The following is a 12,766-nucleotide window of genomic DNA, read 5'->3' as shown; positions in this document are numbered from 1 at the left end:
CCTGCCCTGTGCGGCCGCCCCCCCGGCGGAGGGCGTGCGCGTGGGCAGCCGTGGGCACCTCGGGACCGTCTGCCCCCGCTTTGTGTCTGCACCTCCACGGGGCTGAGCCCCTCCCGGGCCCTGCAGTCCAGCTTTGGCCAGGGTCGTCTGGGTCTGTGGGGGCGTCGGCCCCTGGTCTCTGCCTCGATCCTGTGTCCAGAGCAGTGCGTGGGGGACAGGCAACTGGAGCCGCGTTTAAGGCCTGGGGCAGGGTGCTTGGGAGCGTGAAGTGGTTTGAATGACCCACTGGCTTAGAGGGTGGCGGCTGAGAAGAACGGCGGGGAAGGTCAGGTAGGGGATAGGGGTTGTGTGCACCCCGAGTCTGCGTGTTTTCCATCATTCCTGGCGTGCAGGCGTGCACACCTGCGTGAACCACATGTTCACAGACGTGTGCACAAGTGTGCATCGGCTTCGCATGATGGACATTTGGCAAACGACAATGGAGGCAAAGAAACCAGAGTGCGCACCTGCGTGAGGCCCTCTCTTCTTCCAGTGCTTGTGCGGGGCGCACCCTTGTGAAATCTGCCCCTGTGCGCCTCCCTCGGAGCACCAGGCCTTGCACAGGACGTGTGGATGAGCTGTGCCACGGGGCTGTGCTTGCTTCTGCATGTAGCCTGCCGATGAGTGCATGCAAGCATGTGCACACGCCACCTCTCTGTGCCGGTTCACGTACTGTGTTAGCCATGTCACCAACAGACAAATCAGCTTGTACACGCATGTTCCACCACTGGGTACACATGTTGATGTGTGCCTGTGCAGTCTGTCCTTGGACACACATGTATGTGTGGTGCCAGTGTGTGCAGGCATGTTCGTGCATGAACATGTTTGCACATGTGTGCTTGCTCGTGTGTGTGTGTGTGTGTCTGTGTGTGTGTGCTGGGTCTCTTGGGATCTGCTGACAAGTCAGCCTGTGTAGGGGGGCACAGGGAGCTTCAGCATCTTTAGAGCCCTCACCAGAAGGCCTTAGGAGCCTTGGAGTGGGAGGCTCAGGGCCAGCCAGGAGAGTGACCCCCAGGCCCTGGGCAGAGGAACTGGGGCCATCCTCTGCTCTCCCATCTTCCGTTGCTGACCTGGGAAAAGGGGTTGAATAACTTGGGCACTCTACGATCCTGCATTGGGGACCCGGGCTGTGGGGAGGCGTGGGCATGGCTTCCCTGCTGGGGGCTGGGCCCTGCTGAAGCACCTACCTTCTCCCTGGTCCCTCCCTCAGAAACCTAATGGACCTCCTCCTCCATGCAGAGGGCCCTGTGCTGCCCTCGCCCAGTCAGGTGGGGGTGCTAGAACCCACTCACCTCTGAGCCTTCTCTCTGGTAACCGGCTCTCATGGGAGCCGGTTACAGGAGCCATTTATGGGGGCTGTGGGGCTGCAGTAGGTGCCGTAGGGCGGCCGCCCGGCCTTTTGCTGCGGGGGCTGCCCTGGGAAAGTGCCTCACCCCCGTGGGGCATGGACTGGAGTGGAGAGGTGAGAATGGCCTGGCCCAGTCGGTTTTAGGGTTAGGCTGTGATTTAACTGGGGTTTGAGGGACTCCCAGAGGCTGTCCTGGGGGCAGGCCCTCAGGGTGTAAGTTGAGTTTCCTGGCCTACCGCGGGGCTGAGGGCCAGGCAGGGTGGGCGAGAAGATGTGGTCTGTAATGTGGAACCTGTTGGCCCCAGCCCTGGAAAGGGGGACCCTGCCCGCACCCTCCTGGTCTGGGAGGGCCTAGTGGCAGCCTGGGTGCGGTGGGCAGGGGGCCAGGGGAGCCTGTGGAGGGAACCGCCTGGCCCCTGTTCAGCGGGCGCTGAGTCACGGCTTTGGTTGGGGGGCAGCCACACCCTCCTCCCCATTCTCCAAGCTGCTGAGGAAATGCTGGGCTGAGCACAGCAGAAGAGGCCCAGGTCCCTGGGGCGGAGGAGGGTAGAGCGGAGGGGCTCCCAGCAGCGGAAACTGCAGCTCTCGGGGCCTCGCCAGTGTCCACCCTGTCCCCATGAGCACGTCCGTGAGCTGCGGGGAGCAGCCATCCCCCCTTGCTGGCTCTCCAGGGACACGGGTGCCCCAAGCCCGAGGGTGGCAGCTCTGGGTGCAGCTGTCTCTGCATCTGGCCCTGCCCAGGGGTGGCTGCAACTTCTGGGGCGTAGTTCTCTCTGCTGCCTTCTCCTGGGTGGATGGTTCCATCTCTGCTCTGGGATCCTCCAGCTGAGGTAGAGGTCAGGGTCCAGGGACTGTGGGCTGGGTGCGTGGACGCCACGGTGAGGTTCCCTCCATTGCCCCTGCTTCGGGATTCAGAGTCCTCTTAGCCTCTTGGGAACAGGTGAGGGCTGCTCAGAGAGGACCTGGTGTCCTGCTGTGCTGACTGGGACCATTCAAGGTCCTTCCCTGGGGGGCGCTTGCGGCCCCAGCTCCTAATTGAGGACACGCCCCTGGAAACCGCAGGCCCCTCCCCTGAGGCCTGGGACACCCGTCAGGGTAGCAAGGGATGAGGGACCGTAGGCCCCGATGGCCTGTGCTGCCATACCCCTGCCCTAGACCTGTCCTTGGAGTCCTGGCCCCAGCCTAGGCCCTGTGGTGCCCAATCCCCAGGAGGTCAGATGGCCCCGCCGGCCAGTGAGCTGATTGTGTGGAGTGCGGGGCTGCCGGGATCCTGGCCCTGTTTCCCTGTTTCCTGCTCCCAGAGGGGGTGGTCACGTGCCCGATCCATCTGCCTCCCGTCTTCCGGGGATTCTCCCGCCGAGGCTTCTCTGGTGATGTCATGCCTTAACTCTTCTCTCCCCAGGCAGCCCTACTATCAGGCTGTCCTGGTGGGAGTGGGCTCTGAGGATGACAGCCCACCCGTCTTTCCAGCGGACCCTGCCGCTTGCTGCTGTGAGGTTGGGGGAGCCAGGGGTGTCTCTCCCCAGCTGGTCTGGGTCCTCCTGGTGCTGCCAGGACCAAGAGCAGCTGCCCTGCTACCCCCCCCCCCGCCGTCCCACAGCGCACGGGTGCCAGACCCCCCCCCCCCGCCGTCCCACAGCGCACGGGTGCCAGACCTGGGTGGGCTGCAGTAGTGCAGAGGGGTGAGGAGCAGGCACCACAGGGTTGAGGGAGCTCCAGATGGGTCCAGGGTCGACTCTGAAATCCTAGAGGAGAGGCTGGTGAGGGTGGCCGAGCCCTTGGTGGGCACCATCCCTGAGGGACTCCCAGCAGCCGGCTGTCCTGGGAGAGGCTGGTCCAACCTTATTCCTTGAGGGCACAGCAGCGGGAGTCACAGCCGATTCTGCCTCTCGCTGCCTGGGAGGGGGGTGGTGAGGGGAAGTGCGCTGAACCTGGTCCCAGTCCTGTCCATGTAGCAGGCAGGTGTCTGTCTCCCAGCCTGTTTCCTGAAAGCGTCTTCCCATGGTGGAGCCCCTCAGGGAGGTGCAAGGGGAGGCGAAGCCCCGAGGGGCCAGGCTGCAGGTGACCCTAGCCAGCTCCGTTCTTGCTTTAGGGCAACCATTGACGAGGTGGAGACGGACGTGGTGGAGATTGAGGCCAAACTGGACAAGGTGAAGGGCGGGCCTGGAGCGCCCTGTGCCCGGCCAGGCTTGGGATGGCTGCATGGCCGAACTCACCCTCTGGGCCTTACTAAGCCACTCACACCCCCATATGCGGAGCTCCCGTGTGGTGCTCCAGGTCCTGGTCCCTGTGTCTTAGCACGTGCGTTCCAGGGTGCACATGTCACACACACACATGTGGCCGGCCCTGAGTCTTGTCCCCTCTGGGAGGGGCCGGGCTGTGGTGAGTCCCCGACCCATGGTGACCGCCTGTCCCCTCTGCTGGGCCGGTGACATGGAGACAGCTGCTGTGTGGGCTGAGCCTTGGGGTGGCTGGGGCTGGGGCGGAGAAAGGGGAGGGGGCGGCAGGCCATGGAGCTGGGAGCCGCAGCAGGGAGTGGAGTCCACAAGCCCCACATGGGCTGGTCCTGCTGGCCCTGGGTCCCCTGCCTGGCTGCTGGTCCTTCCCAGCTGAGCGAGGCCATGGCGGCCCCACCCTCCCCTCCCAGACCAGCCTCCAAGCCCCAGGCAGGCCCAAGGCGCAAGGAAGCTGCACCGGGGCACCGAGTCCAGGTTGCCAGCACCCTGAGTGGAACCTACCCTGGAAGCTCTTCCCGCCTCAGGCTGTGCGTGGTAGCAAGTGCAGGCACCAGTGCCCGCCGCGCTCACCACGCCCCGCCGGCCCGCAGCTGGTGAAGCTGTGCAGTGGCATGGTGGAAGCTGGTAAGGCCTATGTCAGCACCAGCAGGCTGTTCGTGAGCGGCGTCCGTGACCTGTCCCAGCAGTGCCAGGGTGACACCATCATCTCGGTGAGGGGCCCACTGACCTCTGACCTCAAGGTGGGGTAGGGGGAGAGGCTGAGGGGAGCCAGGAGCAGGCCGGTGTCTCTACCGCCCAGGGGGCTCAGAGGGCGTGACTGGGTGACCTGGGCCTGGATTTGCCGTCTCAGCACGGCTCCCCATCTGCCCCTCCAGGAATGTTTGCAGAGGTTCGCTGACAGCCTACAGGAGGTGGTGAACTACCACATGGTGAGCCCGGCCTCCCTGCCACCTGCGGGCCACGCGCAGCCTGGAACTGAGCTCTGCTGGCTCACCGGAAGACCGGCATGGGGCAGGGGGGACACGTTTCTGCTCCTCCAGTCTGGTGGGGGGGCATCCCACGTCTTCAAGTCAGTGTGGGTTGGGGGACAGCCCTGGGGGCTCTGCCGTGTCCCAGGGAAGGGCCACACCAGACCCTGGGGGAGGGGTGGTTTATTCAGGGCTCTCATCCCAGGCTGGCCTGGCTGCCATTTGGGTCTGGGTGGCCCCCGGGGGCCCTGGCACTGACGTGGATGGACACACAGGACCGGCACCCATGAAATGTGGGGCTGCAGCCTGGGAACCTGAGCCACAGACTGAACAGAGGAGGTCCTGAGGTAGACCAGGCAGGATGGCTCAGGCGTCCCTTTGCTCCTGGTTATGCCCGGTCCTTCTCCACTTCGGGCTCTGATTCAGAGCCCAGGCTCCGGCTCCCCAGACCCAGCTCTAGGGTGCTCCCGGCTCTGACCGAGTGCTCCCTGCTGCAGGGATGGGCACCCCAGGGTGGCCACCCAGGGCCAGGAGGCAGTGGGGCTCAGGCTGTGCCCTTGGTGCCCGCCTGATGAGGGGACCATCCGAGGCAGCCTTGGCCTCTGTCAAGGGCCAGGTGGGACAGAGGGGCAGGGGTCACAGCCGCCACCTCTGGGTGCCAACTCAGGCCTGGGGGCTGCTCCCCTGACCCCGTTGAGGCCAGCCCTGCAGGGTGGGACCCGCCCCTGTGTCTGGGCCTGGGGGCAGTGCCCTCTGCTGGTGAGGATGGGGCCTTCCGTCTGGAGCTCTTTTGGGACAGACCCCAAGGATGTCTGCCCCCTTCTGCCCCCAGATCCTGTTTGACCAGGCCCAGAGGTCCGTGCGGCAGCAGCTCCACAACTTTGTCAAAGAGTGAGTGGCCCCCAGGCCTCGGGTCCCCCAGGGCTGGGGGAAGAACATGGAGGCCACGCTCCCGCTCTTGGAGGGGAAGAGGGTCTGGGGCAGAGCAGGGGCACCTTGGCCCCAGGCCTCCAGGCCGTGCAGCGACTCCACAAGGCAGAAGGCTCAGAGGCAGACAGCCGGGTGGAGCTCAGTGGGTTCCACACCCTGCATGTGTTGGGGGAGTGTCCAGCCCCCCGCCAGTGGAAAGGTGCAGGCCACATTGGGCTTGCAGGTCTGGAGTCTGGGGCATGGCGGGGATCTGGGCAGATCCTGAGAGTGGGGTGGGTCTGGAGTCTGGGGCATGGCGGGGATCTGGGCAGATCCTGAGAGTGGGGCGGGTCTGGAGTCTGGGGTATGGCGGGGGTCTGGGCAGATCCTGAGAGTGGGGCGGGTCTGGAGTCTGGGGCATGGTGGGGGTCTGGGCTGGACAGATCCTGAGAGTGGGGCGGGTCTGGAGTCTGGGGCATGGTGGGGGTCTGGGCTGGACAGATCCTGAGAGTGAGGTGGGGAGGCCTGGAGCAGATGGGAGGAGGCAGCAGAGGTGTGGGCGGGCCTGGGATAGGCCAGTGAGGAAGGAGGCTGTGCCCAGGAGCAAAGAAAGGGCCTGGAGTGGAGGAGGGTGAAGGCTGGGCATGGTGGCTCACACCTGTAATCCCAGTATTTGGGAGACTGAGTCCAGAGGATGCCAGGAGTTTGAGACCAGGCTGGGCAACATAATGAGGCCTCCATCTCTACAAAAAAAAAAAAGAAAAAAATATATGTATTAGGTGGGCATGGTGGCATGCGCCTGTGGTCCCAGCTACTCAGGAGGATGAGGTGGGAGGATCAGTTGAGCCCAGGAGGCAGAGGCAGCAGTGAGCCATGATTGTGCCACTGCACTCCAGCCTCCAGCGTGGACAACAGAGAGAGACCCTGTCTCAAACAAACAAACAAAACCAGGCCAGGCGCAGTGGCTCATGCCTGTAATCCCAGCACTTGGGGAGGCCGAAGCGGGCGGATCACCTGAGGTCGGGAGTTTGAGACCAGCCTGACCAACCTGGAGAAACCCCTTCTCTACTAAAAATACAAAATTAATCAGGCATGGTGGCACATGCCTGTAATCCCAGATGCTAGGGAAGCTGAGGCAGGAGAATTGCTTGAACCCGGGAGGCAGAGGTTGCAGTGAGCCAAGATAGCACCATTGCACCCCAGCCTGGGTGACAAGAGCGAAACTCCATCTCAAAAAACAAACAAAAAACACAAACAATGATGTGGGAGACTCCAGGATCCAGCAGGTGCCCTCCCTGACCTCTCACCCCACCTGACCTCTCACCCCACCTGACCTCTCACCCCACCTGGCACTTGGCCTCCAGGGATGTGCGGAAGTTCAAGGAGACAAAGAAGCAGTTTGACAAGGTGCGGGAGGACCTGGAGCTGTCCCTGGTGAGGAACGCCCAGGCCCCGAGGCACCGGCCCCACGAGGTGGAGGAAGCCACCGGGGCCCTCACCCTCACCAGGAAGTGCTTCCGCCACCTGGCACTGGACTACGTGCTCCAGGTCAGCCCCGGAAGTGGGGTGGGGGACAGGGACCAGCTGTAGCGAATGGAGGTCTGAAAGGCCTTGTACAGAACTGGAGAGATTTTGAGCAGGAGTGTCAATTCCTGCTTCACCCATGGGTGGGGCCTCCAGACATGGGGAAGGACTCCGGGACCATGGGAGGATGAGGCTGGCCCAGTGCTGGGAGCTGAAGACGACCTGGGGGGTCTCAGGGAACCACAAGCAGCTCAAGTGGACTCTATGGCAGGTGCAGGGCTTGGGGCTGCCTCAGCCTCCAGGGCTCACCTGTGGGCTCCCCCTCTGGCAGATCAATGTCCTGCAGGCCAAGAAGAAATTTGAGATCCTGGACTCTGTGAGTGCGGGGGGCTGCCCATGAGCACAGGCTGCATGGCGGGGGCTGGGCCGGGTGTGCTTGGGCCTCACCTGTGCTGCCCCCACAGATGCTGTCCTTCATGCATGCCCAGTCCAGCTTCTTCCAGCAGGGCTACAGCCTCCTGCACCAGCTCGACCCCTACATGAAAAAGCTGGCGGCCGAGGTGAGCCTTTGGGAGGGGTGGGGCCAAGGCAGGCCTCCGTGGCCTTCCCTAATGCCAACCCCAACAGCTGGACCAGCTGGTGATCGACTCTGCAGTGGAAAAGCGTGAGATGGAGCGAAAGCACGCAGCCATCCAGCAGCGGGTGAGGCCACGCAGCCGGCTCCCTGCACACCGGGCGCCTGGGAGGCCCCTGCGAGGCCCCTGCGTCCTCACCCCATGCCCGGCACACCCTCCCCGCCCCTTCCTCCCTGCCTGTCCCCCATCTGCCCTGCCCACACCTTCTCTAGGGGTCCAAGGCTGCTGCCCTTTGATGCGTGCAGTGGAGGGGCACGTGTGGGTGGGGCCCCTGCTGGGATCTCCTTCCTTTGAGGCCATGGTCACCTCTGAGGCCTCAGTCACTGGCTCCTTGCGGGGCCTTTGCTTGCCTGTGGGACAGCAGCCCCGGCCACCACCCAGAGCAGATGTTGGCTGCAGGCAGGAGTGGCTATTTTGGGATAGGGGAGAGCCCCCCAGGAGTTGGGGATGGGTCCGCCAGTCACCAGGAGTTGGGGGCAGCTGTCACTCACTGGCTCTCTCCCCCGCATCCCCTCCTGCTCCGGCCCTTCAGACGCTGCTGCAGGTGAGTGAGCACCGCCGGGGGTGTGGGCTGTGGGTCCGGGGAGACCAGATGGGGTGGTGCCTTTCCCTCCCCTACCCCGAGGGCACTTCAGCACCAAGGACACCTCCCACCGGTCTCAGGGCTCCTGCTGCTGCTGCAGCTGTGAGAAGGGCTGGAGACCCCCACATCCCCCGTGGGAGTGGCAGCAGCTGTCACTTCCCGCCCCACATGGCCTAGGGAGCAGGTGGCCGCGCCTCCCCTCTGCTGCCCTGGCCTGCCAGATGGCGGGACACACAGGGCCTTCAGTGGCTCCCAGGCCTCCTGAATGGGGCTCTGTCCGCTCAGCTGGCCACGTGAATGGAGCACTCAGGATGCAGAGGGTGGGGGGGCAGCTTCCTTCCTGATCGCAGCCTGCTGTCCCTGCAGGGCTGGGGTGGGGCTGGCACTCTCGGGCCCCCAGCTGTGAACGTGAGGGGTCTGCCCCACGGGTTTCAGGGCTGGGGGCCTTGCTCCGGTCAAGAAGTGGCTATGGGCCGGGCGCAGTGGCTCACGCCTATAATCCCAGCACTTTGGGAGGCTGAGTGGGCGGATCACGAGGTCAGGAGATCGAGACCATCCTGGCGAACACGGTGAAACCCCGTCTCTACTAAAATTACAAAAAATTAGCCGGGCGAGGTGGCGGGCACTTGTGGTCCCAGCTTCTAGGGAGGCTGAGGCAGGAGAATGGTGTGAACCCGGGAGGTGGCGGAGCTTGCAGTGAGCAGAGATTGTGCCACTGCCCTCCAGCCTGGGTGACAGAGCGAGACTCTGTCGCAAAAAAAAAAAAGGAAGTGGCTGCGGTGAGCGGAGGGTCTCCCGTCTGAGCGCGTGGCCCGTGGGCCGTGTGGCAGCCCCACACAAGGACCTCACCCAGCCTGTGCTCTGGGAAAGCATAGAGGGTAGCAGGGCTCCCTGGGGCGGGCACTCAGGGGGCGGGTTCCATCCCCCCAGGACTTCTCCTACGATGAGTCGAAAGTGGAGTTTGATGTGGATGCGCCCAGTGGGGTGGTGATGGAGGGTTACCTCTTCAAGAGGGCCAGCAACGCTTTCAAGACGTGGAACCGGTGAGGGCCCTTCCTCAGGCGGGGGCAGGGGTCACAGCAGCCCTGGGATGGGCACCGCCTGACTCCCCACATCCCCCCACCCGTCTAGGCGCTGGTTCTCCATTCAGAACAGCCAGCTGGTCTACCAGAAGAAGCTCAAGGTGTGCCCTGGGCCTGGGACTGGGGCCCTCATGGCTGGATGCCCCACCTGGGCCACAGGGCAGACCGGTCAGTTGGGGTTGGCATGGGGCCGGGGCACTAGTGGACACTGCAGCCTGAACGGTCAGGGAGCAGAGAGCTGGACACGGGGCTTGGGACTCGGGCAGTCAGCCTCTGGGTCTCTAAGGTGAAGCAGGAAGTGGGTGGTTGGGGCCGGGTGGCGGCTGAGGGCAGGGGCCACAGCAGTGCCGCCCACAGGACGCCCTCACCGTGGTGGTGGATGACCTCCGCCTGTGCTCTGTGAAGCCGTGTGAGGACATTGAGCGGAGGTTCTGCTTCGAGGTGGTGTCACCCACCAAGTGAGGAGGTCCAGCCCAGGGTGGGGCGGGGGGCGTCCCTGCCCACCGGAGCTGACGCCCGCCCCCTCCACCACCCACAGGAGCTGCATGCTGCAGGCCGACTCTGAGAAGCTGCGGCAGGCCTGGGTCCAGGCTGTGCAGGCCAGCATCGCCTCCGCCTACCGCGAGAGCCCCGACAGCTGCTATAGCGAGGTGTGGCCCTTGGTGCCCCTGCCCCACGCCCGTGCACACACCTGTTTGTGGCTCCTGCAAGCTGGGTGTTTGCTGTGGGTACACTGGCACACTGGCCTGTGCAGTGTGGGTGTGCATGTGTGTGCACGTGGCATCTGCCCACATGAGGGTGTGCACGCATACATGTATGTGCAGGTGTATCTGCCTACATGAGGGTGTGCACGCATACATGCTTGTGCAGGCGTGTGCTCGAGGGGCCCTGGCCTGCACCTGCACTCCGGCTGGGGAGGAGGGGACCTGCTGGGGAAACCACGCTGGAGCCCCTGCGGGACTGAGCAGCCCCATCCCATCCCCCAGAGGCTGGACCGCACAGCATCCCCATCCACAAGCAGCATCGACTCTGCCACTGACCCTCGGGAGCGTGGCGTGAAGGGCGAGAGTGTGCTGCAGCGTGTGCAGAGCGTGGCCGGCAACAGCCAGTGTGGTGATTGCGGCCAGTCGGACCCCCGCTGGGCCAGCATCAACCTGGGCGTGCTGCTCTGCATCGAGTGCTCTGGCATCCACAGGTGGGCCCTGAGGGCGGGGCCGGGGATTGGGGTTGGGCTGGAGCTGGGGGCCTTGCCTCACCCAGACTCACCCCTGCCTCTGCCCTCCAGGAGCCTGGGTGTCCACTGCTCCAAGGTCCGGTCCCTGACACTGGACTCATGGGAGCCAGAACTGCTAAAGGTGTGTGTGGGACTCCTGCAGGCCATGGACCGCCTTTGTGGGGGCGGGAGCCGGGGTCTGCAGGTTTGCACTGATGCCTGCTCGCCCTGTCTCCCGCCAGCTGATGTGTGAGCTTGGAAACAGTGCCGTGAATCAGATCTATGAGGCCCAGTGTGAGGGTCCAGGCAGCAGGAAACCCACAGCCAGCAGCCCCCGGTGAGGTGGGGTACGGTCTGGATCAGCCAGGGAGCCCCAGCCTGGGGACACAGCCTCATGTTCACCCCTGGTCCAGGCAGGACAAGGAGGCCTGGATCAAGGACAAGTATGTGGAAAAGAAATTTCTGCGGAAGGCACCCATGGCACCAGCCCTGGAGGCCCCAAGACGCTGGAGGGCGCAGAAGTGCCCACGGCCCCACAGCTCTCCCCGCGCCCCCACTGCCCGCCGCAAGGTCCGGCTTGAGCCTGTCCTGCCCTGTGTGGCTGCTCTGTCCTCAGGTGGGAGGCCATGCCCCAGCAGGGTTGAGAGGGGGCTTGCCTTGGTCAGGGATGGACTCTGTTAAAGGGTTGGGGGCAGGGGCTCTGGGGGCACCTCAGGCTCCGCAGACTCCCAGTGTGACCTGGGGTTTTCTGCCCCACCCCGGGCATATTCCCTGCTCTGAACACGCACTGCCCCTGCAGTGGGCACCGTGGATCGTAAGTTCCGCCGAGACTCCCTCTTCTGCCCTGATGAGCTGGACTCACTCTTTTCCTACTTCGACGCAGGGGCCGCGGGGGCTGGCCCTCGCAGTAAGTGTGGGATGGGCCCAGCCAGGTGGCAGGGCAGGGCCAAGGAGGCTGGCCTGGAGGGTCCCCAAATGTGGATGGCCCTTGCCGGGGAATGGAGCAGCATCTGGAGGGGCGGGGGCCTCCTGGCCACAGAGCTGGAGGCTGAGGCCCTGACTGTGGGGGTGAGCTGTGCAAATGTGTGTGTGGAGCAAATGGCCTGGGGTGCTGGGGCAGCAGAGGGCGCTGCCAGCTGGCCCTCAGCCTGGGGCCCTTCTGAGGCCGTGCTGCCCATCTGTTGGGTGGAGAATTTTCAGCCTGGGCCAGCCACAGACAGGGATGGGGGGCCCTCTGCAGGGGTGCCAGGTGAGCCTGAGAGTGGGCGGGAAGGACTTCCCCGCGGGCCTGGGCTTTAGGGAACTACCCCTGGCACCTTTGAGCTGTTACTTGGTTTTCTCTCCTTTGCTTCTAGCCCGCGGCTGGCTGCCCCCCGCCCTGGGTGGGAGCTGGTCCTGTCCCTAGGGGTTGTCCCTGGAGGGTGGGTGGGGTTCCAGCTTTGCCCCAGGGCTCTGGATGGAGTTGGGGCCTCCCACCTTCAGGACTCCCTTCCTTGCGGACCTGCAGGTCTGAGTAGCGACAGTGGCCTTGGGGGCAGCTCGGATGGCAGCTCGGACGTCCTGGCTTTCGGCTCAGGCTCTGTGGTGGACAGCGTCACTGAGGAGGGTGGGTGGCGCCTTGCGCTCGGCCGACGCCCTGCCCAGCCCCGGGGGTCGCCTTCCCTGATCGCCCCCTCCCCACAGAGGGTGCAGAGTCGGAGGAGTCCAGCGGTGAGGCAGACGGGGACGCTGAGGCCGAGGCCTGGGGCCTGGCAGACGTGCGTGAGCTGCACCCGGGGCTGCTGGCGCACCGCGCAGCGCGTGCCCGCGACCTTCCTGCGCTGGCGGCGGCGCTGGCCCACGGGGCCGAGGTCAACTGGGCGGACGCGGAGGATGAGGGCAAGACGCCGCTGGTGCAGGCCGTGCTAGGGGTGAGCGAGGCACGGGGGCTGCGCGCAGGACACAGGCGCACACTTGAGGTTGCATCTTCTGTGGCCCCCACACAGGGGCCGCCTGTCCGCGGCGGGGACAAGTTCGGTCCCGGCTGGGGGCGCCCAAGGACGGGGTCAGGGTGCAGAGGCGCTGCGAGGGGCCGGTACCGCGGCTCCGTCTGAGCCGCCCCGGCTTCCCAGGGCTCTTTGATCGTCTGTGAGTTCCTGCTGCAAAATGGCGCGGACGTGAACCAAAGAGACAGCCGGGGCCGGGCGCCCCTGCACCACGCCACGCTGCTGGGCCGCACCGGGTGAGGC

At 64.9% G+C, this 12,766-nt stretch overlaps 1 protein-coding gene across 1 annotated transcript; it reads left to right on the top strand.

Annotated features, from left to right (window-relative positions):
- The first annotated feature begins 2,792 nt into the window (after window positions 1-2,792).
- ACAP3 (ArfGAP with coiled-coil, ankyrin repeat and PH domains 3) lies at window positions 2,793-12,763 on the top strand. Its single transcript, XM_011956419.1, has 22 exons — window positions 2,793-2,883; window positions 3,480-3,537; window positions 4,215-4,334; window positions 4,500-4,553; window positions 5,425-5,483; window positions 6,866-7,049; window positions 7,357-7,401; window positions 7,490-7,585; window positions 7,653-7,727; window positions 8,193-8,204; window positions 9,174-9,286; window positions 9,375-9,426; window positions 9,683-9,783; window positions 9,864-9,975; window positions 10,312-10,520; window positions 10,611-10,680; window positions 10,781-10,875; window positions 10,952-11,154; window positions 11,338-11,445; window positions 12,046-12,144; window positions 12,222-12,448; window positions 12,650-12,763. Exons 1-22 carry the CDS (start codon window positions 2,834-2,836, stop codon window positions 12,761-12,763), a joined length of 2,256 nt encoding a protein of 751 aa, XP_011811809.1. The 5' UTR covers window positions 2,793-2,833.
- The last annotated feature ends 3 nt before the right edge of the window (window positions 12,764-12,766 follow it).

Source organism: Colobus angolensis, unplaced genomic scaffold, assembly GCF_000951035.1.
Source record: "Colobus angolensis palliatus isolate OR3802 unplaced genomic scaffold, Cang.pa_1.0 Scaffold416, whole genome shotgun sequence".
NCBI classification, from domain to species: Eukaryota; Metazoa; Chordata; class Mammalia; order Primates; family Cercopithecidae; genus Colobus; species Colobus angolensis.
The sequence above is the reverse complement of the archived record's forward strand: the minus strand, read 5'-3'. Positions and strand labels throughout refer to the sequence as shown.

Bases quoted from the DNA above. Each gene is read 5' to 3' on its own strand.
- ACAP3 (XM_011956419.1), top strand. From the start codon at position 2,834: ATGACAGCCCACCCGTCTTTCCAGCGGACCCTGCCGCTTGCTGCTGTG. The intron at 2,884-3,479 runs GTTGGGGGAGCC...TTCTTGCTTTAG, and splicing joins CTGCCGCTTGCTGCTGTGAG to GGCAACCATTGACGAGGTGG. The intron at 5,484-6,865 runs GTGAGTGGCCCC...CTTGGCCTCCAG, and splicing joins CTCCACAACTTTGTCAAAGA to GGATGTGCGGAAGTTCAAGG.